The sequence below is a fragment of the Rutidosis leptorrhynchoides genome, chromosome 11 (assembly GCF_046630445.1).
Source record: "Rutidosis leptorrhynchoides isolate AG116_Rl617_1_P2 chromosome 11, CSIRO_AGI_Rlap_v1, whole genome shotgun sequence".
NCBI classification, from domain to species: domain Eukaryota; kingdom Viridiplantae; phylum Streptophyta; class Magnoliopsida; order Asterales; family Asteraceae; genus Rutidosis; species Rutidosis leptorrhynchoides.
The window spans coordinates 333,733,892-333,758,679 of record NC_092343.1 but is presented as its reverse complement, the minus strand read 5'-3'; the positions used below and the strand labels follow the sequence as shown (position 1 = coordinate 333,758,679).

The 24,788-nt window shown below is 35.8% G+C and overlaps 1 protein-coding gene across 1 annotated transcript in view; it reads left to right on the top strand.

Moving 5' to 3' along the window:
• Positions 1–9,412, top strand: part of LOC139875784 (putative disease resistance RPP13-like protein 1) — a 135,760-nt gene extending 126,348 nt beyond the window's left edge. Inside the window, exon 2 of the mRNA XM_071863082.1 lies at positions 7,857–9,412. Coding sequence (XP_071719183.1) covers positions 7,857–9,058 — 1,202 coding nt within the window. The 3' untranslated portion in view covers positions 9,059–9,412. The remainder of the gene's footprint in view (positions 1–7,856) is intronic.
• Positions 9,413–24,788: the final 15,376 nt, after the last annotated feature.

Genomic DNA, 24,788 nt, shown 5'->3' with positions numbered 1-24,788 from the left:
GGGCATTGCAAGATCTTAAGTGTGGGAAGGGGTTAAATTCTTTCGGATTTTAAAATTTTTATCTTAAACACTTGGTTACCATTAAAAATACTAGTAAAGCAGTAGTTGTATTAGAATCTAGTGCTCTCTGATAAAAAAGAACAGCCCTAGTCTTATATACTAACTACCCAATTCTAGTAAAATTTTTAAAAAAAATTTTCAATTAAATGAACTCAAATTCATGTTTATATATATTTATGAACGATAAAACTAGGTTTTAACACCGAAATTATTGTTACCTCGGAAAGGACATAAATTGAGAAACAAACCAAAATGTTAAAATTCATTTAAAATGGAATAGAGGACGATAAAAAGGAAAATAAAAGCCAAATGTGGGAAAATTTACCAAGTTATCTTAAACATATGTCACATATATCTGTAACAAATAACTGAAAATACTTTTGCTTTGGACTAAACTAAACTGTTTTACCCGATGAAAGAAAAGAAGAGATGGATCTACACGATGAATCAATTCCATCATTAAAAGGAAGTAAAGTCTTCCGAAAAAGACACGCGCTTCTTGATTTAGGTCATGAAGTTGTCGTCCAGACCAGCTGTAGGTTGACAAAAAATCTAGAAAAGTCATCACTAAAATCAGCAGGAAATCCACGGACCTCAGCATTAAACAGGGTCGCCAAGTGGTCAGATTTATCCTAACCATGAGAAGGATTTATCTCGTACAATGGGGGGGCACCATGCAAATTAGCTGGATAAGACTAATGAATCAGATCCCCAGAAAGGATAATCTCCTTAAAGATTAAAAATCAGCTTTTAAGACTGATATTACTCAATCCTAGAGATTGACCTTAAAGATTGAGAATTACAAACTCATGGAATTCAATGATATCTAAACTCGAGCTTGAACGAGAAAATATTTTGATCAAAATTACAAACCGATTTATTTTCTGAAAACCCTATTTTCAATGCGTTCATTACCATTGAACGTAAAATCCTAGGAATTCACCTGGAATTCATTAGGTCACCTGAACTAAATCGGGTGTCAACCGTAAGAACGGTGGTTGCATAGCATGGTCAAAGACAGGACCTTGTGCCAAACCGAAAAATTATAAGGGTGAGCTTTACTATTGCTCCTACCAAGGATAGTAATTGCGTCCAACACGTTATAGACCATAATTAAAAGCATGTCAGGGGACATTGCCTTAACAGTTGCTTGTTCAACGCTTTCCTTTACAACCGGACGGTAGTTTACCGAAAGGTAATATACGGGACAAGTAAACTGGACGTGTTGCTTCCCAAATACAAGGTTAGCAAGTGGGTGACACAAAACCGCAAGTTTTGAGCTAAAATTTTCAAATCTGAAACCCACCAAACCCACAAAAATATTTTGCAAACACCGGTAAAGGGTTATCCCGGAAAACTTATCTAGGGTAAAAACTAGATTTAATTTTCAAAAGATCAAATGTTTTCATAAAGATCCAATTTCCTTAATGGATCTAAATTTTTATAGTCATGTGGGACTGTAAACCATATCGTTACTACCATTGTTTATACCGCCGTATAGAAAATCACTGATGTACAAAGTGTGAAGAATAAAGAAGTGATTCTAGTATTTCAAAACGATATTGCTTGAGGACAAGCAACGCTCAAGTGTGGGAATATTTGATAATGCTAAAAACGAACATATATTTCATAGCATTATTCCTGAAGAAAGACAAGCTTTTAGTTGCAATTGTTCTATTTACAAGTGATATTCGTTTAAATAATAAAAGGTGAAGACAAAAGACAGATTCGACGAATTGAAGACGCAAACGACCAAAAAGCTCAAAAGTACAAAAGACAATCAAAAAGGTTCCAATTATTGATAAGAAACGTCTCGAAATTACAAGAGTACAAGATTCAAAACGCAAAGTACAAGATATTAAATTGTACGCAAGGACGTTCAAAAATCCGGAACCGGGACCAGAGTCAACTCTTAACGCTCGACGCAACGGACTAAAAATTACAAGTTAACTATGTATATAAATATAATATAATATATAATTAATTATATTAATTATATATATATTATATTTATAAATAAAAAAACCGTCGGCAGAGAAAGACTCCAAGGACTGAGCTGTAAATTCATTCTCCGCGACTCGCGGAGTTTGAAGAGGATTTCACCGTGAGTCGCGGAGCCCCAAATTGAAAAACTGCCTATAAAGCAAACCGAATTCTGATCATTTTATATAATCTTTTTTCCTTCTTATCATACGTAAACGATATATATATATATATAATTTATATTTTAATTTTAATTTTAATTCTAATAATAAGGGTATGTTAGCGATTGTTGTAAGGGTGTAAGTCGAAATTCTGTCCGTGTAACGCTACGCTATTTTTAATCATTGTAAGTTATGTTCAACCTTTTTACATTAATGTCTCGTAGCTAAGTTATTATTATGCTTATTTAAAACGAAGTAATCATGATGTTGGGCTAATTACTAAAATTGGGTAATTGGGCTTTGTACCATAATTGGGGTTTGGACAAAAGAACGACACTTGTGGAAATTAGACTATGGGCTATTAATGGGCTTTATATTTGTTTAACTAAATGAAAGTTTGTTAATGTTAATATAAAGATTTACAATTGGGCGTCCCTATAAATTACCATATACACTCGATAGGACATGATGGGCGGGGTATTTATATGTACGAATAATCGTTCATTTAACCGGACACGGGAATGGATTAATAGCCACTAGAATAATTAAAACAGGGGTGAAATTACATTCAAGGGTAATTGGTGTAATTGTTAACAAAGTAGTAAAACCTTGGTTTACACGCAGTCGATAACCTGGTGTATTCATTAAACAAAGTATTAAAACCTTGTTACAATTCGAATCCCCAATTAGTTGGAATATTTAACTTCGGGTATAATAATAATTTGACGAGGACACTCGCACTTTATATTTATGACTGATGGACTGTTATGGACAAAAACCAGACGGACATATTAAATAATCCAGGACAAAGGACAATTAACCCATGGGCATAAAACTAAAATCAACACGTCAAACATCATGATTACGGAAGTTTAAATAAGCATAATTCTTTTATTTCATATTTAATTTCCTTTATTTTATATTTAATTGCACTTCTAATTATCGCACTTTTATTTATTGTTATTTAATTGCACTTTTAATTATCGTACTTTTTAATTATCGCAAGTTTATTTTATCGCACTTTTATTATTCGCAATTTCATTATCGTTATTTACTTTACGCTTATTTAAGTCTTTTATTTATTTAATATTTTACATTAGGTTTTAACTGCGACTGAAGTTTTAAAATCGACAAACCGGTCATTAAACGGTAAAAACCCCCCTTTATAATAATAATATTACTTATATATATATTTTTGTATTTTTATATAGCGTTGAGCTTTGTTTAAAGATTTCCCTGTGGAACGAACCGGACTTACTAAAAACTACACTACTGTACGATTAGGTACACTGCCTATAAGTGTTGTAGCAAGGTTTAAGTATATCCATTCTATAAATAAATAAATATCTTGTGTAAAATTGTATCGTATTTAATAGTATTTCCTAGTAAAAATAAAGCTATTTTATATACACCTCGCATAACATCAATGTTTTTGGCATACTTTAAATCAGTAAGATTAAAAATAATGATATTAAAAGTTCTCGTCCCTCCCTTGGGTAAAGTAATTTCGGTTCAAAGACCTAGTCTTCAACTTACGACGAATTTTAAAAATCATATTTTTAACTTAATGAGATAGAGTAAATTTTTGTTTTTAAATTCACACAACTTAAATATAAAATTCAAAATTTATAAAAATTCACACCAAACTTAAAATTTAAAATGCATAAAATTAAAAATTTATATTTTAAAAATTAAAAATTCACACCAAACTTAATTTAAAAATTTATAAATTCATATCAAACTTATATTAATTTTTCAAATATTTACAATTTTAAATATATTGTTTTTACAAAGTTTACAATATTAATTATAAATATTAATTTTAAAAACATGGTAAAAAAAATAAAATTAAAAATCTTTTTGTCTTTTTATCCCACTTTAATCAATCAAATATTATCAAAAATATTCGCCCCTCTTTTCGGTAAAGTAATTTCGGTTCCAAGACCTAATTTAACTCATGACGAATTTTTGAAATATTTTGGGTTGATTGATTAAAGATATTTATACCTTAAGAATAAACGTTAAATTTCGCAGTGATGTAATAAATTTTTGAATGATATCAATAATTTCGGTCGCCAAACCTAATTTTATTCAATACCAATTTAATACTTTTTAGCGAACAAATTAGCGTTTATTATCAAAAGGTTAAAAATAAAAATAAAAATAAAAACTGTACAGACATACCTGTGAAATAGATTTCTTAGTTATATGATCTATTCCATTCATAAGATAGTCGGTTTAATTGATTTTCCATGGCTACATAAGCGTAACCTCGAGCATTCAGTGTCTTTTCTTCTAAACATATGAACGGTCCGTCTCTGCATAAAGTAACAAATTCGGTATTTGAATAGGTTTGATTATTTGAACATTTACCTCCATGTGACCATTTTCCGCATTTGTGACATCTTTCTAGGTGTCGTGCTCTTCTTTTCGCTGCGGATTTTGATTTTCCTTTACCAAATTGTAACTTATTATCTTCGCATCTGGATTCTTTTCTAACTCCGTCCATTCTTTCTCTGATTACTGATACTAATTCACTCGGTAGTATGTCATTATTTCTTTTAGTGATCAAAGCGTGTAGCATTAGACCATGGTTTAGTTCACAGGCAGTCTTCATTTTGTAAAAACCTAAAAAAAATAAAAATTCAGAATGGGGGGAGAAGACTAGTTCTTTAGGGTCTGCTAGGGAAAGACCATTCGGGTTCCATTTTCGAGAACTACACGAAAACAGACAATCTAACTCTAACAGAAATACATATTATCCTTTAAAGACTTGATTCTCCCCACACTTAGTTAGCTGTGGTGTCGAAATTGTGATTAACTTCGTTGTCGACTTCCATCGGACCATGTATGTAATGTTTAACTCTGTGACCATTAACTTTAAATTCAATCCCATTTGAATTTATTAATTCTATCGTTCCGTATGGGAAAACTCTTTTGACTATGAATGGTCCAGACCATCTTGATTTCAATTTTCCAGGAAATAGTTTGAATCGTGAATTGAAAAGAAGAACTCTGTCTCCTTCTTTAAATTCTTTTGAACTTCTGATTCTTTTATCATGCCATTTCTTCGTTCTTTCTTTATAGATTAACGAATTTTCGTATGCTTCATGTCTTAATTCTTCTAATTCGTTTAGTTGACTTAATCGTAGACGTCCGGCTTCATGTAAATCAAGATTACATGTCTTCAAAGCCCAAAATGCTTTGTGTTCAATTTCTACTGGAAGATGACATGCTTTTCCATAAACAAGTCTAAAAGGTGTGGTTCCAATTGGAGTTTTGTAGGCTGTTCTAAAAGCCCAGAGTGCATCCTCCAATTTAATGGACCATTCCTTTGGATTTGATCCTACGGTTTTCTCTAGAATACGTTTTAAAGCTCGGTTGGTATTTTCAACTTGTCCACTTGTTTGTGGATGATATGCGGTGGAGATTTTATGAGTTACTCCATATCTTTTAAGAACTTTCTCAAGTTGATTATTACAGAAATGAGTACCCCGATCACTTATTAAAGCTTTCGGTGTTCCAAACCTTGTAAAAAGACGTTTTAAAAAGTTGACTACAACTCGTGCATCGTTAGTTGGGAGAGCTTGTGCTTCCGCCCATTTAGATACATAATCAATGGCTACGAGTATATATAGATTATTATGAGATTTTGGAAATGGACCCATAAAGTCAATACCCCAAATGTCAAATACTTCACATACTTGGATGACATTTTGTGGCATTTCATCACGTTGACTTATTTTTCCGGCCCGTTGACATGCATCACAGGATTTGCAAAGAAGGTGTGCGTCTTTGTAAATTGTAGGCCAATAGAATCCAGCTTCATAAACTTTTCTTGCTGTTAGTTGAGGCCCATAATGCCCTCCTGTTGGTCCTGTGTGACAATGGTTTAAAATTTTACTAGCTTCATCTCCAAATACACATCGGCGTATTATTCCATCGGGACAACTTTTAAACAAATGTGGATCTTCCCAGAAATAGTGTTTTATATCACTGAAGAATTTCTTTCGTCTTTGGTATGATAATCCTTTTTCAAGGAATCCACAAACTAAGTAGTTTGCATAGTCTGCAAACCATGGGATTTCTTTATAATCTATCTTCAATAGATATTCATCAGGAAAGTTGTCTTGTATGGCTGATTCATTTAGAACTTCTAATTCGGGATTTTCAAGACGAGAAAGATGATCAGCGGCGAGATTTTCTGCTCCTCTTTTATCTCGGATTTCAATATCAAACTCTTGTAAGAGTAAGATCCAACGGATTAATCTTGGTTTAGCATCTTGTTTTGAAAATAGGTATCTAAGAGCAGAATGGTCGGTATAGACCACCGTTTTGGATAGAACGAGATATGAACGAAATTTGTCAAAAGCAAAGACAATAGCAAGGAGTTCTTTTTCAGTAGTTGTGTAATTTGTTTGTGCTCCTTGTAACGTCTTACTAGCGTAATAAATAGGTTGAAATCGTTTTTCAATCCTTTGTCCTAAAACGGCTCCCATTGCAAAATCACTTGCATCGCACATTAGTTCAAATGGTAGATTCCAATTTGGTGTTATCATGATCGGTGCATTAGTGAGTTTCTCTTTAAGAATATTAAAAGATTTGATACACTCATCTGAAAAGATGAATGGCGCATCCTTTTCTAGGAGTTTATTCATAGGAGTGGCAATTTTAGAAAAATCTTTTATGAAACGTCGGTAAAAACCGGCATGCCCTAGATTAACTAGACATGATTTAAATGTATCACCGAAGACTGAAAAGTCATCCATGAATACTTCCATGCATTCTTCTATCATGTCGTGAAAAATCGCCATCATGCACCTTTGAAAGGTTGCAGGGGCGTTGCAAAGTCCAAATGGCATGCGTTTGTAAGCAAAAGTACCATAAGGACACGTGAATGTGGTTTTCTCTTGGTCCTCGGGTGCTATTGGAATTTGAAAATATCCGGAAAATCCAACTAGAAAACAATAGTAGCTATTTCCGGCTAATCTTTCCAACATTTGATCTATGAAAGGTAAGGGAACTTAATATTAAACTTAAATTAAACTTAATATTATAAATATAAATATATATATTCTTACAGAGGGAAAGAAAGAAAAATGAAGTGAAGGTGTTCTTTTTCATTACTACGTGAATTCCATTTTATAGGCAAATGTTGATTTGAAATTTTCACTTATGACCCCTTAACTATTCTCAATTAACAACTTTTTATTATTTATTATTATTCTTATTATGAATTATTTAAATATTATATTATATTCTTGTGCATAGTTGACTTGTACTTTCAGCTCCGTTGCGTCGAGCGTTGATAGTTGGCTCGGGTACCGGTTCCGGATTTTCGAACGTCCTTTCGTATAATTTAATATCTTGTACTTTGCGTTTTGTAACTTGTACTCTTGTCATTTTTAGACGTTTCTCATAAATAAATTGAACCTTTTGAATTGTATCTTGTACATTTGAGCTTTTTGGACGTTTTGGTCTTTCAAATCTTCGTTTTTGTCTTTAAATCTTCATTTTCGAGCGATTTGCGTCTTTCGTCTTCGCACTTATTTATTTAACTATTACAACTAAAAATAAGGAAATTACATTTAAAAACTTTACATATTGGAACGATATTGCTACTAAATATATGTTCATTTGGAGCACTATCAGTAGAATATGAAGTAATTCAAAGTTTAAGGCCTCACAATAGGTTGAAGAAACTTAAGATTATATGCTACGGTGGAATGAAATATCCCAGTTGGTTTGGAGATACCTCGTTTGATAAGCTAACAGAGCTTAGTTTAAAAGGATGCAGAAATTGTACAGTTTTGGATAATATATCATTTCCATCATTAGAATATTTGGAAATTGCTGATATGCCAAGATTGGAGAAATGGTCAAATTGTGATGGTGACAAAACTACTGGATCATTTCCCCACCTTCGTGAAATTGATATAGAAGGTTGTTCGAAACTAGTTGAGCTCTCAATTAGATTAACAACATCAGTACCTGAGGTTAATGTTGGAAGTAGCAACATGAAATCTGTCAAAAGAAAAGTGAGTATTTCTGATTGTGAGGCACTGGAGAGCTTCAATTGCCCAAATACCATTGAGAGTTTGAATATCAGTAGATGTTCTTCAGTGAAATCATTGACCATGGAGGAGATTAATGTTGGAAGTAGCAACATGAAAGCTGTCACTAGAGAAGTGTATATTGATGCTTGTCATTCATTGGAGTGTTACAATTGCCCTAATAATGTTGAGGAGTTGCAGATATACGATTGTGATTCAATGACGTCATTAACATTTTCAACGACAGAGCTGGAGGTCCCATCCTCTCTCAAGGTTCTTCGGGTCTTTAACTGCAAAAGTTTAAAGTCATTTCCTCTTCTTGAGCATTTGCAAGATCTCACATCTTTGGAAGTGATGTGGATAAGTGATTGTCCAAGCCTGGAGGATTGTTTTCCATGTGGATTGTGGCCTCCTAATTTAAGGGAGTTACAAATTGGAATGTTAAAGAAGCCATTATCAGAGTTTGGGTTGCAGAAATACCCGACATCACTTGTTAAACTAACCTTATGGGGTGATGATTCAGGAGTAACTTCATTTGCAATGGAAGGAGATGCGATGAATACTACTTCAACATCTTTTTTTCTTCCATCATCTCTAACATCTCTATATATCGCAGATTTTAAGGATGTGGAATCAATTACAGGGGTGGTCATACGACTCACTCGCCTTCGTGATCTTACTATTCATAACTGCCCGAATATGAAAGATGTACCAGACTCAACTTCATCTTTGAGGGTAATTGACAGAAGGTACAAAAGGTCCCTCATGTCTATTTCTTACAATAACTCGTTCATATATTAGCTTTATTTAATAGGATATTATTTATTTATGTTTGTTAGGCTTCATTGCAAATAACTCGAAAACATATGATCTTCGTTGAAACTCTATATTCATTCAGGCCCTCCACGTGTTTCATGAAATTCCTTAAAGATATGCATTTTTATTTTTTGCAAATCCCTGAAGTTGCTCCTGAATCGATCATTGGGTTTTAGGGAAAATTATTAACATCAACATAAATGATATAATGAATAATGATCTTATAACTATCATCGACTTAGTTGACCAGGTAGAATATAATGGAATTTTTTATCATATGTGTCCACTTCCACAGGTTCGAGAGTTAAACGTATTTCACAAGAACAATTGAAGTGGAAAGTTATGAGCTTTCAGGTATGTTTCCAGTTATCTCCATGTTGCTGTGTTACAACTTAACAATCTGTTTAGGTTTAGTTAATGATACATTAGTTAGTTGTGATTCAAATTTTACAGTAATAAAAGAGACCAATATATTGTTAGTAATGAATTCAACACAGTTTTGCTTGATTAAATGACAAATCAATATTGGCTTTAGCTTACAACTCAACTGCAGATTCAAAATCAAGCTGTAAATTCAAAATGTACTTCTCATGTTTACAAATTATTTGTATTTTGTTTTACAACAGAATTCAAGTCCGATAGCTCCTGCCAGAAGAGAAGGCTCAAGGCCATGTTTAAGATGTGATTAAAGCTCTTAACTATGCATTCGTTTCATAAGTTTCTTTGTTGTTATGTATCTACATAAAACATGATTGATACGGTTTCAGTGTTGGTGAAAGAAAACGTAATTATATCGAAATAATCACATGATGTTTCTGCTTGTTGTTTTTGTGATTTAAAAGCGTTCATTATATGTGTGTATTTGTTCGAATTTGAATATATTATGTTCCATATGTAAACTTGAAATAATTCATATCGGTGTTGTTAAATGGACTCGAACCAGTTTTGACCCATCAACCCGCCCATTTTGCCACCTCTGGATAAAAGTGGTACAGTTAAGAAGCTTATCTACAAATTCTTGAACTTATATCCTATTCTTGAAATTCAATGACAACATTAATAGTAGTAAGACTTTAAAGTAACCGTCTGAATATAAAGATTAAGGAGGTTCTACACATTAAGAACAAACTTCAGCTTATTTTCTTGATGTGAACTCAAATGTATTCACGCTTATTGCACGTGTAGTTAGTTAGTAGATGAAAGTTAGTTACAAATGTAAACATAATTCAGTTACAAATTAGATCATAGTGGCTATATATAGATTGTTCATATGTAAGTAGAAGTCATTCAGAAATAAAAAGAAACTTTCTCTCCCAAATTTTGTTCTTATCATGACTCTGTAAAAACAAGTCAACAACGTTTTTGAATTGGAGTTCTGTTCTTGATTATCTGACTTCACTTCGATTAAAAGAATGTCTTCGATTCATTGCAATTCAGCAAGTTCATATCATTTCTACACATTAACCCAGATAACATAACCAAATTCAACCCGTTTAGTAGCAAATGGGTCGCAAACTATGGCTTAAGACGTGAATTTAAGCTGAAAAGAGCAGAGTTGTACCCGAAAAGGTGTCCTGGCTGAACGAATGCTTGACTCTGATCCAAGATAATGAAAAATTAAAGTATGTAGCATAACCATTTATTAAACTAATACACAGCACTTTGTTTACACCTAAAATTCGTCACTTTCAGTTTCATTCTAAAAGAAAACATGCATATGTAAGATTAATTTTATATACACCATACAAAGGACAAATAAAGTGTATCTTACTCATTATAAACGATAACGATTTCCCTTCATGTTACTGTATCAGGTCCTTGATCGATGATCAGTAAGCATTGTATATCTATGGTTAAACCGGCAACACAATAGTTAGGTAACTAAATTGAAATTAAAATGAAAGAGAAAAGACAAAAATAAACCAAATTTTACTCCGAAGGCTATCCAAGTCAGCATGTTTATGAAGGTCATTAAACGTTGTGAATTCAAGTGAACAGGATAGTGCATTGTGTGTTCCTCCACTTAATATGTTGGTGCAAATTGTCCATGTTGCTGTTTGGTGACTAACGAAATATATACAGTTAACAAGGAGGAATCCTTTCAATTTCAGTCCTGTCAAAAATCTTCTAAATATATATTAATTATTAAACATATATTGATTATTATTTAGTATTCTTTTTAAATAATTAAATTAATTAAAAATAAAATTAAACAAAATAAAACTTGAATTACTAGAAAAAAAAATTACAAATCATAATTAAAAACAAAACTGCAATTGATCCAACTGCGTGTCACACCTATCGATCCAACTACCTTGCATGTTAACAACCAGTTCATAAACCCGGGCATTCTCAACAATGTTATACCCGTTATATTCAATAATCATGTTGAGCAGAATGATACTACATACATGATCATTTGAATAGCTTTCACCTTGTAAGCTCGTGTCGATTGTTGTAATATAAGCCAACGTCCCTGTAAGATACCAAAGGTTCTCTCAACATCCTTGCGTGTAGAAACTTGTTTCTTTGGAAAGTAAGTAGGTTTTTGATCAGCTGTATTAGAATACACCTTAACGAATGATGCTCATGTTGGGTAAATTCCGTCAGCTAAGTAATAACCTCTTTTGTACTCGACATCGTTGGCATAAAAAGGGATGTCTAACATTTCATCATTGAGCATTGAGTTGAACAAAGGACTAGCATGTAAAACGTTGAAGTCATTGTTTGCTCCTGCATCTCCAAAGTAAACATGCCAAATCCAGTTGTCATACGAGGCAACAACTTCAAGCATAATATTTGGATAATCGTAATCCCCTCTAGTAAATTATCATGTCCATGCAACTGGGCATTTTCCCAATTTCCAATGCATACAATCGATGCTACCGAGCATTCCGGGAAAACCGTGAAGTTTCTCATGAGCCTCATACAAACGTACCATGTCTTCATGAGTGTAGCGACCCGACAAAATCGTCATTGACGGCGCCGACTACTTAGGTCCCGTTACGCGGTCATAAGTCTTTAAAATAACGTTTGACCAAAATACGCCGCCTACATTTCATAAGTAAAGATTGTTTCCAAGTTTACCAGAATGGTTCAACCAAAAGTTACGTTACAAAGTTATAAGTACAAATGAAACCTATGCGACACAATTTTAAATAAAGTCAAAAGACGCTCCATGTATGCACATATACTCGACATCCAATGCAAGTATCAATTAATGAGCGGAAGCATGTATCACAAATCATTCAAAGACCTGAGAAAAACATAGAAATCTGTCAACGAAAACGTTGGTGAAATCATAGGTTTAAGTAAGTAAGTACAAGTGAACCACAAGATTTGTAACATTGGTATAATAGTAATACATTCCAAAAGTTTGTTTCACGAGCACCCAATTATCAATGCTTAACATTTCCTTCCATAGAACCCCATCACAATAGTGTTAGAACATACACTGTTTCACGAAAATATATTCCATTCGTAAACGGTAGCGAACCGTTTGAATGAGGGTTTGTCAAACCCATATGGATCCATACAACATAAGTTCTCGCTTACACCCGGCAAGTGTAACTAATGATAATCGAATTGAGGATTTTGTTCTAAACTCGTATGTAGAATGTTTGTTTTCCTGTACTTGTGTTCACTTAGTAAAAAGAAACGTTTATGTTTTCTCATCCCAAATGTAAGTTCAAAAGAGTAAAAGTGGGACTATGATCTCACCTCGAGTGCAAGAGTATAATAGTACTTCACAAGTAAATGTATGCAAGAACAAATGCTAGCCTTGACCTAAACAAGTAGGTTGTATCAATAACGGTAAACACAGTTGGTCAAAGTTGTTCAATTAGTCCTATGGCTCGTTACGACTCGATTATATAGCATGTGAATCTAATTGTCAAGTTTCACGCAAGATACAAGTATAGAAGCAAGTTAGAATGATTGCATAAGTGTTTGGTTAAGTTTGACTAAAAAGTCAAACTTGGTCAAAGTCAAAGTCAACGAAAAAGTCAACACGTTCGGGTCGGGTCCCGAACTATTTTCCTAAGCTTAGAAATCATATATGAGCATGTTGGCCAAGTTTCATGTTGATCGGGGGTGCATAGCATACTTAGAATTAAGCGAAAATTGACATTTTTGGGCAGTCTGCCTCAGATGCGCCGCATCCAAGGCAGATGCGCCGCATCTGTGTCTGGTGCAGCAATTCTGGGGCAGTTTACACTTAGACGATTTCAACTTCAAACAACCATAACTTTTGACTCGTTAACATTCAAAACACGTATCTTATATCGTTGGAAAGGTAATTTAAAGAGGAATACAACTAAACACATTTAATGAATCAATTCCATCATTAAAAACAATGAAAACTTCAATAAATGATCGTTAAATGTTCAAAATCGAAGTTTCAAGTTCGTAAAACGCATTTCTTGACTCGGGAATCCAATTTACACATACGATACGCCGTTTTGAAGGTAATGAAACATACAATACAACTAATAACTAACTAATAACATTTCATGGCATTCAAAACATCAAAAGTTCATTTTAGAGTTCATCAAACCCTAATCAAAATCATGAATTCAACCATTTTGTAAATGAAGCTTTTCTAAATCAACCTACACATCGAAATGAAGCTAATGATGCTAGTAACACATTTAATACATGAACTTTAACATTTGAACAACATTTAATCAACCAAAAGCAAGGATTAAGCACACCCATTTCAAATGTTCAAACTAGTTACTCAAAACAACAAATCGAGCAAACAAAACATGTATTCATATTATACTTGAGCCATAGACACTAACTAACAATTTTATAAGTTAAAAACATCAAGAACAAAGAATCTAGTAATTTTAGAAAGTTACCCAAATGAGATGAATTTGGTATCAAGTTGTAGAGGATGAAGAGAGGATTCCAATTATGCAATTTGTTTTGAAAGATACTTGCTAGAATGGATTTGGATGATGAATTTGTGTTTGAAGATTTTGAGAGCATAAAAGGGAAGTAAGAAGGGAGGAAGAAGATGATGAATGAGATGTGTGGTGGTGAGGAGGTTACTAGTTAACCCATTTTGCCCAAGTGGCAAGATTAGTCCCTCAAGTTTGTAATCGAGTGCGGGAATTAACCGAACGAATATTTTAAATACGCTAGAGCAACGAGGGATGTTATAAATTAAATAACACGAATATTAGAAATGCTAAATAATGGAAGGTACAAATCTAAAAATATGAATGCATTATTTAAAAATAAAAAGACGGACGTTAAAATAGTTTAACGGAAAAATGCGGGATGTTACATTACCCACACCTTAAAAGAAATTTCGTCCCGAAATTTAGTTGGAAGCAATGGTTGATGTCTCTTCCTAGAGACCTTGCGTTGTCTATGCTATGAATAAGTGAAGATACGTCCTTGGGCATTCTCATGAACCTTGACATTCGGTATTTCACGTTGTATTAAGGCTTGGTTTTACGATCCACAATTTCAACCGGTTTTTCTACGAAGAGGAGTTGTTATCGATTGTAAGTTTATCTGGAAGGATAGCACGTTCCTGTTTCGCAGGACACGTCTCTAAGTTTGTTACATGGAACGTAAGGTAAACGGAAACTTAATTGAGTCAGGGGACCTAAACGGTAGGAAGCGGTTCCAATACGCCCCAAGATTTCAAAAGGATCAATATCGCTGATATAACCTTCCTCGATTTCCCGAAACGGATTACACCTTTCCATGGTGCGGTTTTTTTTTAATTTTTTTTTTTTATATTACACGGCTATTGACTTTGAACTTAAGTGGTTTTCATCTAACCTCGGTATAACTCCTTTGGTGATTACGGGTCGTCTTGAGCCCTCCTCGGACTTGAATTATCTCAACGGTTATTTCTTAAATGATTTCAAATCTGATGATTTGCTTGTCACCTACTTCAGTCCAGCGAAATAGGAGAAAAACACTTGTGGTGATGTAAGGTTTCGAAAGGTGCGGCGTTAATATACGAGTGGTAACTACTGTTGTGAGAGGAGACAACTAAAGGCAACAATACAAGTTTGTAACATGTCTTTCCAAGATTTGAATCGTACGTTTGTTTGGTCTGCTGGTTTGTGGATGATACGTGGTACTCATGTTTGGACGGGTCCCCGAGGTTCCTTGTAAGGCATCCCGAATTTAGAAGTGAGATGAGTATCCCGATCTGAAATTTTAATGGAGATGGCACGCCGTGCCGAACTAGAATTTTCTTTAAAACACGTTTGAACAGGTTTCGTCTCTTAAGAGGTCCGCGCCGCGGAAGATCTATCGGTTTCCGAAAATGTTTGTTAGGACTATTCACCCTCGTGGCGAATACTAATAGAATGTGAAGAGTTTCTCTCTTCATTGAGAAATTTTATAAAAAGTTTCCTTATACGGAAGTGCGAGAGAAAAGACAGGAGTGAAATGAGAACTTAGAATAGGCTGAGTTCACACCTTGAGGTAACCATGTCGCGCATCTAGTGGTCAAATGTTGAGACTTGGTGGGAAAACGTGATAGTACACGTAGTTGTATAGTTCGGAGTTGAGTAGTAGTTGGCCACATCAGAAGCATAAGAGCCATAAGTCAAAGAAGAAGGAAATATCCTTGGATTGTGTGTCATCTTGGGTCCCAGTAATATCAGACGGTCATAGTGAAATAGCAGAGTTATGTATCGTGGTACGTGATGACAAGAAAATTGATCGGATCCATAAATAAGTATTCAAATTCTTCGTGCAAAATAACGAATTTCAGTTTCCTTGATTTCGATTCGAGAGAGTATGCCTTTCTGGCGTTCAAGTAGAAATATTTCCATATTTGAATTCCATTGTGCTACACGAATTTAGCTAGTAAGGTTGGTGTGAATAATCGCGTTCAAAGTTCGTGCACGGAGAGGTTTAATTCTCTCCTCGGTGAGTTAACGGGGTTAAAGGACGAGCAACACGAGAAAAAGTCAGAAATGAATCTACGGTAATAACCGGCGAGATATAAGATTTTACGAATACAAGTCAGAGTCGTGCGGGTTTCCTGATTACGTGGGGCTTCGATTGTGAGATTTATTGTAATACCTTGACCACTAACAACATGGTTTAGGATTTGAACTTCGTTTAACCAAAATTCACACTTGGAGATTTTGGCATGGAGTTGCTCTTTTCTTAAGAGTTCGAGCGTAAGACGGAGATGTTGTTCGTTTCCTTCTTTCCGCTTGAATAGATTAGAACATCAATTATAAGTACGGTAACGAATTTATCTAGATAAGTTTGCATACGCGGTTCAGGAGGTCTATGAATACGTACGGAGCCTTAGTTAAACTGAATGATATTAAAAGAAAATTATAACTATCGTAGCGAGTTCGGAAAGCGGTTTAGGAGGCATTGTCTCCCTTAACCCTCAATTGATGATAACCAGCATGAAGGTCGAATTTGGAATACACGCGAAATCCTTGTAACGGTTCAAGAGGTTGTTGATACGGGGAAGAGGATATCGGTTCTCAATCAGAAATTATTTAGTTCACGATAATCCATACTCATGTAAGAAATCATTTTCTTCTTAACGAATAGGTTTTGAGCTCCCTAGTTCTATAGGTATCAAGTCAAAATTCAAATTATCCACCCAATAAGTTTAACGTATATCCTCCGATAAAATTTATCGGTACGCAATAGTTTTCCGTTGGTCACTTGAATGGCCTAAGTAATATCTAGGGGGAAATGGTGGAGTGCAAAGGGTATGAGCCAAAGCCTTGGATACAAAATATTTATCGACACCCGAATCGAATAAACAAGTAATATAAGAGTTGTTGAGGAGAAACGTACCCGTGACTAGTTCATCGTCACGTCGGGCATCCTTGGCGTTAGTGTTGAAAGCTCAACTGCGTGTATTAATTTTGGCTTTATTCATTGGGCATGCATTTCTAAAATGGCTCGGTTGGCCGCATTTATAGCAAACGCCCGTTTTTGGTACATTGGGCCCCTTCTGAACGATGGGGGCGGTACGTTTACAATCGCTGGCCACATGGCCACTTCTTTGACACTTGTTGCAAAATGGTTTGCCACATTCACCCAAATGATGTTTGCGGCACTTGTTACAATAAGGTAGGTTTCCGGCATACCTCTTCTTGCCACCGGGGGTGAAAGGCTTCTTGGAGAGGTTGTTATTGTTGTGGTTGCTTAATTGTGAGGCTTCCCATGTTCTTTTGTTTCAACTCGGTTGATTTTTGGCCGTTGGTGCCGGTGCTTCAATTCCCTCCACCGTTTTTATAGACTGGCGGGCCATCGCTAGAGCCTCTTGTAGGTTGGCAGGTTTGGATGACATTACCCCGTGTTGAACGCTCTTCGGAAGGCCATCCATGTAAAGTTCGACTCTTAGGGATTCAGGAGTCATGAGGTTTGGACACATTAAGACTAGCTCGGTAAACCGTTGATTATAAGCTTCGAGGTCATTCCAGACCGTTTGTAAATTTCTTAGCCCCTGTTCAAGCCTTCAAGTCTCGTCGCGCGGGAAGTATTCGGTGATCATCCTTTCTCTTAATCTGGTCCAAGAGAGTGTGTGGGCTTCATCGATACCAATCGATTGTACATACTTGTTCCACCATGAGAGAGCAACACCGGTGAAAGTGAGGGTGGAAAACTTGACCTTATCTTGGTCCCGACAACCGCTTATAGTAAAAACGGCTTCCGTTTGTTCGAACCATCGGGTGAGAGCAACCGGTCCCCCGGTTCCATCGAAAATGGGAGGATTGTACTTCATGAAGTCTTTGTAGGAGCAACCTTCGCTTGAATTACCGACTCCCTGATTGTTGTTTTGGTTGGAGAAGTGATCGGCCACGGCCTCACCCACGGCGGTGGCTATCATTCATTGAAGAGCTTGTTCGAGAGTTTCGGAAGGAGTATTGTGTTGACCTTGGTGAGTCATTGTTCCTTCATGACACAAGAATACCGTTGATTAGTATTATCAGTAATACTTATCGTGATATGGAATCAAGATAAAGAGCAAATTTTTCCTTGACTCGCCTTAAATTCTTTATGTCATAATGTCGGAACGTTCATATGAGTCACCGTAATATAATCCCGGAAATTTTATTACCCTGATTCATATGTGCATTCGACATCATTTAATATAGTCAAGGTGGCGTGTCAATCAAATCAACCACGTGAGATTAAGGTAGAATAAGAGTTAGATGTGAATAAAAGAGTTCGAGTATAAATGCACAAGTAATCAAGTAATTCCTACTTCAAGTCTATATGCCGGTTGTAGTCTAGATTCACTAATGTACCCTACGACTCGGGGTCGACACCAATGAACTCTAAATCCCTACAACCAACGCTCTGATACCATCTGTAGCGACCCGACAGGTAGCTACAGATGGGGTAGAAACCCACCCAGTGCCTTTCCAGCTAACCGCTTGGTGACCACTGAGTGTACCTCAGACACTGATTTTACGGCCCGCATTTCTGCCAAACTGCCAACCCTCCTACAAAGGGATTGCAAGGGGTAAGAGCCAATGCTTCGTCACAGGTAACACTGTGAGAACCCCCTCTACGATTAACCCGCCAAAAAGCATAGTCCGTATGGGTGCCCGGCCTAACAGCCGGCGCGCGTGACTACCTTTACGGCTAAGGTTAAACCAGCTCTGATACCATCTGTAGTGACCAGACAAAATCGTCATTGACGGTGCCGACTACTTAGGTCCCGTTACGTGGTCATAAGTCTTTAAAATAACGTTTGACTAAAATACGCCGCCTACATTTCATAAGTAAAGATTGTTTCCAAGTTTACCAGAATGGTTCAACCAAAAGTTACGTTACAAAGTTATAAGTACAAATGAAACCTATGCGACACAATTTTAAATAAAGTCAAAAGACGCTCCATGTATGCACATATACTCGACATCCAATGCAAGTATCAATTAATGAGCGGAAGCATGTATCACAAATCGTTCAAAGACCTGAGAAAAACATAGAAATCTGTCAACGAAAACGTTGGTGAAATCATAGGTTTAAGTAAGTAAGTACAAGTGAACCACAAGATTTGTAACATTGGTATAATAGTAATACATTCCAAAAGTTTGTTTCACGAGCACCCAATTATCAATGCTTAACATTTCCTTCCATAGAACCCCATCACAATAGTGTTAGAACATACACTGTTTCACGAAAATATATTCCATTCGTAAACGGTAGCGAACCGTTTGAATGAGGGTTTGTCAAACCCATATGGATCCATACAACATAAGTTCTCGCTTACACCCGGCAAGTGTAACTAATGATAATCGAATTGAGGATTTTGTTCTAAACTCGTATGTAGAATGTTTGTTTTCCTGTACTTGTGTTTACTTAGTAAAAAGAAACGTTTATGTTTTCTCATCCCAAATGTAAGTTCAAAAGAGTAAAAGTGGGACTATGATCTCACCTCGAGTGCAAGAGTATAATAGTACTTCACAAGTAAATGTATGCAAGAACGAATGCTAGCCTTGACCTAAACAAGTAGGTTGTATCAATAACGGTAAACACGGTTGGTCAAAGTTGTTCAATTAGTCCTATGGCTCGTTACGACTCGATTATATAGCATGTGAATCAAATTGTCAAGTTTCATGCAAGATACAAGTATAGAAGCAAGTTAGAATGATTGCATAAGTGCTTGGTTAAGTTTGACTAAAAAGTCAAACTTGGTCAAAGTCAAAGTCAACGAAAAAGTCAACACGTTCGGGTCGGGTCCCGAACTATTTTCCTAAGCTTAGAAATCATATATGAGCATGTTGGCCAAGTTTCATGTTGATCGGGGGTGCATAGCATACTTAGAATTAAGCGAAAATTGACATTTTTGGGCAGTCTGCCTCAGATGCGCCGCATCCAAGGCAGATGCGCCGCATCTGTGTCTGGTGCAGCAATTCTGGGGCAGTTTACACTTAGACGATTTCAACTTCAAACAACCATAACTTTTGACTCGTTAACATTCAAAACACGTATCTTATATCGTTGGAAAGGTAATTTAAAGAGGAATACAACTAAACACATTTCATGAATCAATTCCATCATTAAAAACAATGAAAACTTCAATAAATGATCGTTAAATGTTCAAAATCGAAGTTTCAAGTTCGTAAAACGCATTTCTTGACTCGGGAATCCAATTTACACATACGATACGCCGTTTTGAAGGTAATGAAACATACAATACAACTAATCACTAACTAATAACATTTCATGGCATTCAAAACATCAAAAGTTCATTTTAGAGTTCATCAAACCCTAATCAAAATCATGAATTCAACCATTTTGTAAATGAAGCTTTTCTAAATCAACCTACACATCGAAATGAAGCTAATGATGCTAGTAACACATTTAATACATGAACTTTAACATTTGAATAACATTTAATCAACCAAAAGCAAGGATTAAGCACACCCATTTCAAATGTTCAAACTAGTTACTCAAAACAACAAATCGAGCAAACAAAACATGTATTCATATTATACTTGAGCCATAGACACTAACTAACAATTTTATAAGTTAAAAACATCAAGAACAAAGAATCTAGTAATTTTAGAAAGTTACCCAAATGAGATGAATTTGGTATCAAGTTGTAGAGGATGAAGAGAGGATTCCAATTATGCAATTTGTTTTGAAAGATACTTGCTAGAATGGATTTGGATGATGAATTTGTGTTTGAAGATTTTGAGAGCATAAAAGGGAAGTAAGAAGGGAGGAAGAAGATGATGAATGAGATGTGTGGTGGTGAGGAGGTTACTAGTTAACCCATTTTGCCCAAGTGGCAAGATTAGTCCCTCAAGTTTGTAATCGAGTGCGGGAATTAACCGAACGAATATTTTAAATACGCTAGAGCAACGAGGGATGTTATAAATTAAATAACACGAATATTAGAAATGCTAAATAATGGAAGGTACAAATCTAAAAATATGAATGCATTATTTAAAAATAAAAAGACGGACGTTAAAATAGTTTAACGGAAAAATGCGGGATGTTACAATGAGTAGGTTCCCGCATATGAACATTTGCATATAATTAGTCAATAATAAACCTTGAAAATTTTTGTAGACTTTCACATGAGCCACGTTCTTACATTTGCAAATACTCGTCAAAGGCATCTGGTGCATTATCGTGTGCTAATTGACGTAGTGCAGCGGTTATTTTCAAATGAATCGAAATACATAACTCTTTACGAGCATCAAATCTTTTATGAAACCATTTAAAATAATATGGAAAAGGTTGTGCGGAGTAATTGAGAATATCGTCCATAATTCGGAGATATACACGCTGCCTCATGCGAAATCGTCTTTGAACTCCAGCTCATGTTTATTTTGAGTTTTCTACAAAATAATCATCTATTAGCCGTTGATGTGCGAGATGATGCTCACGACTAATATAACGCAGAGTAAATTGTGTGTTTCAACTTTCCGCCTCATCGTCAAGTTGATTTAAAATATTAACTGCAAAAAATGTATATTCATCGTCGTAAGAAATTGGGGAATTTGCCATTTTTTGATATTTAATTGTGTTATTGTAATTTGTAAAGACAAACGTCGTAGAAATGTTAGATTGAAAGTGAGGATATATGTTTGTATTTATAATAGGAAAAAAAATTGAAAAAATTAACAAATTTATCACTAAGAGCACCAGGAGTGGGAGCTCGTTCCACCGCCGTCCCCAGGCATGTCGCCCGTCGCCCCACTCCCGACTCCCGTCGGTTTCCCTCGTTCCCCTTCGGTCAGTCGCCACCGCGACGAATTCAACGGTTCTTGTTTTTTTTTTCTTTTTTTTTCTTCCCACTTTATCTATATATATATATATATATATATATATATATATATATATCATCACCAAACCCCTTCAAACATATACACACACTTCCTCACCAAACTCACCAAACTAAAAAAAAATGAATTCTTGCACTATTCGGTTAAATGTTCACCACGGTGGAGAGCTCAGCGACGATTGGAAGTCGTATTCCAACTCGCAATTAACTCCGTTCGAGTCCCTCGACGTTAACGGGTGGGACACAGGGCGTTTGTTCAACTACATACGAGAGCATGTCGACTTCGAGGCCTCGGATTTTATGTACATCGTGCCAGAAACTCAAACCTTTGAGTTTCTCACGACTGAAGAAGAATGGGAAGAACTAGTCGGGAAAGCAAAACTCAACGACGAGTCTGTCGACTTGTATTGTATCCACATATGGTCCCGTGAATTCATCCGCCGCCCACGTCCTCACTACCCGCACGACGAGAGTGATGAGGGATACAATAGTCCTAAAACCCCGTGAAAGGCTCGATCGGACGAGTTAATTTTTAGAAAATTTCGGTTTGTTTTTTTATTTTTAGGACTTGTAATGTTTTTTTTTTTAATTTTAGGTTGGTAATGTTTTCTTTTTTTTAGGAATCGTAATGTTTTTATTTTATTTTTAGGAATCGTATGTTTTTACATTTTCTTAGGAAATGTAATTTTTTTTTAATTTTTTATGAAAGTTATTTTTATTAATTTATGTTATATTTAAAATCATAAAAAAAAAAAAAAAAAACTATAAACTGACATGCCTAACTGACAGAGGTCACTACTCCCCACTTTTTCTGACTCAACAAGTCAGGCCTGACATGCCAAGTGAACTCAGTCACCACTCCCAGTGCTCTAACGACTACTAAATATTTAAAAATCAGGCCCCACAATCACACACCAACGTCTGTTGCTCGACTTTGTGACCGAGGACGCCGACGTGCGGTGTCGACTGATCGTCAGTCACCGCCAACGCCGGTACTGACGCCGGAAGTGACAAGCGATACCGTTTGCTCTTATAAGAGCCTGGATCAATACAATATTCTAGGTGAATGTTTAAGTTGGTACTTATGAGTTATGACTTCAATTGGACTACAAGAATTATGGTTTGTCCTGACTACCGTTTTTCTAAGTACTTGTAGTCGCAAAAGATCCCCACGAAATATAAACTTAAATATTCTATGAGATTCAAGCGATATAAAATTATTTATTCATATTTTGTTTGTAAAAACAGTCGATCAGGCTGATGAAAGACTTGAACGTATCTTTCAAAATGTCACGGGTAACGTATCTTTCCTATTTTTTTTTTTTTATTTTTTTTTTTTTCCGATGAGCCCTTGATTTCATCTCTTCTCTTATTTTCAACTTCATCCATTATCCTTTGCTTAGTCACCCTATTGGTCTCCTCCTTAATTTTTGCTTTCTTACTTCCACTTTTTTGAGCTGCCCACCAGCTGCTCGACCTTATGTCTCAAAGAGTTTGAATCAAGTGCACTGATCGTCTTCGTTTCCAGCTGTCGCCCATCCTCCTTCTACTGCTTCATTTCCTTTTTTCCTCAGATTGGACTTATAATGGGGCCCGATCTGAAGTTCCGGTTAGATCACCTGCTGCCGGAGTTGGCTTGCCGGAATCTGTCCCGTCTGTCGCTCACGATGGTGATGGTTTAACCATTTTTGTTGGTAGGCTCGACAAATCGGTTTCTAGACACATGATTGAATCTCCGTTGCGGATGTTTGGATCCTTGTCGTAAATTAAATATTGGCCTTCACGAAGGTACTCCTTCGTCTCGATTACTGAACCCTAGCCGGTCTTCGCTGCAGTGGTGTTTGGAATGCCTATTTTTGTGGGTTGACCCATTTCTTCGGGCTAACCGTTTTATTTCCGGCCAAGTTCGATTACCACAGACGAGAAAGCTTAAGTGCAAAATCGGTGTGAATCGATCTGTGGAAGAGCAGCTGGAATTAAGTATTCTGGTCGTGGATGATTTTCCTGTTTCAGATCTTAAAATACAAGCTTTCATCATCAAGAACAAGTCCACGGTTAATACGATTCACAAATTGGGTCGTTTCGCGTGTGTTTTGGTGTGTGCGGACCTCTATGGTTTTAATAACATTATATCCTCTACCGGCGACAATTTTGTTCTTGTTTCCCGTTTAAATATTTGGCAAAGGCGTACTTTCGGCGACATCGGGTGTTTGTTTGTTTTTGTCAAATGTACTTTTGTTAAACATGTTCACGAAACAGTTGAACATCCTGATGTTCATCCAATGTTTTCAATTCAGATGTTGCTATTCCTACTGTTAGTGAAGGTGTGAATAATGTTAAATCACATGTTACTAATCCTAATGTTAGTGATGGTGTGAATAATCCTACTGTTGGTGGTGGTGTGACCAAGTCATGGCCATATAAAAAGCGTCCATATTGATAAAGTCGATGCGATTACAAATCGGCTGGATCAAAGGAAACACAAAAGTTCTTCTAAGTCGGTCAAGCCGACCTAGGCTATTTGTTTTGTGCTTTGTTGCTTATGCTTTTTGTGTCATGCTCGTGTTTATTGTGTTGGATTTAGATGTTTATCTTGTTGATCCCGTTAATGGTGGTTGTAAGTTTTGTTTGGGATCCGTTTAGGTTCGGATTGAGTCAGTTTATCGATTGTGATGCTTACTCTTCTTGAGCCTTCTTGCGGGTTACCCTTTCTTATGTCTCCGATCCGTTAAGGTTCCTTCATCTACTTATTAATACAAGTACAATTAATATATTTAAGATTTAACACTAGTAATAACTTCAGGTACCTTACACATCCTGGATTCAATCAACACCACACAAATGCTACACTTAAGTCTTGGGGTGGGGTGGGGTGGGTTGATGGGTTTCGTATGAAATACGGGTTAAGGTGTTCATGTCAATCTACATTTTCTCTAAATTTTACTTCGTTAG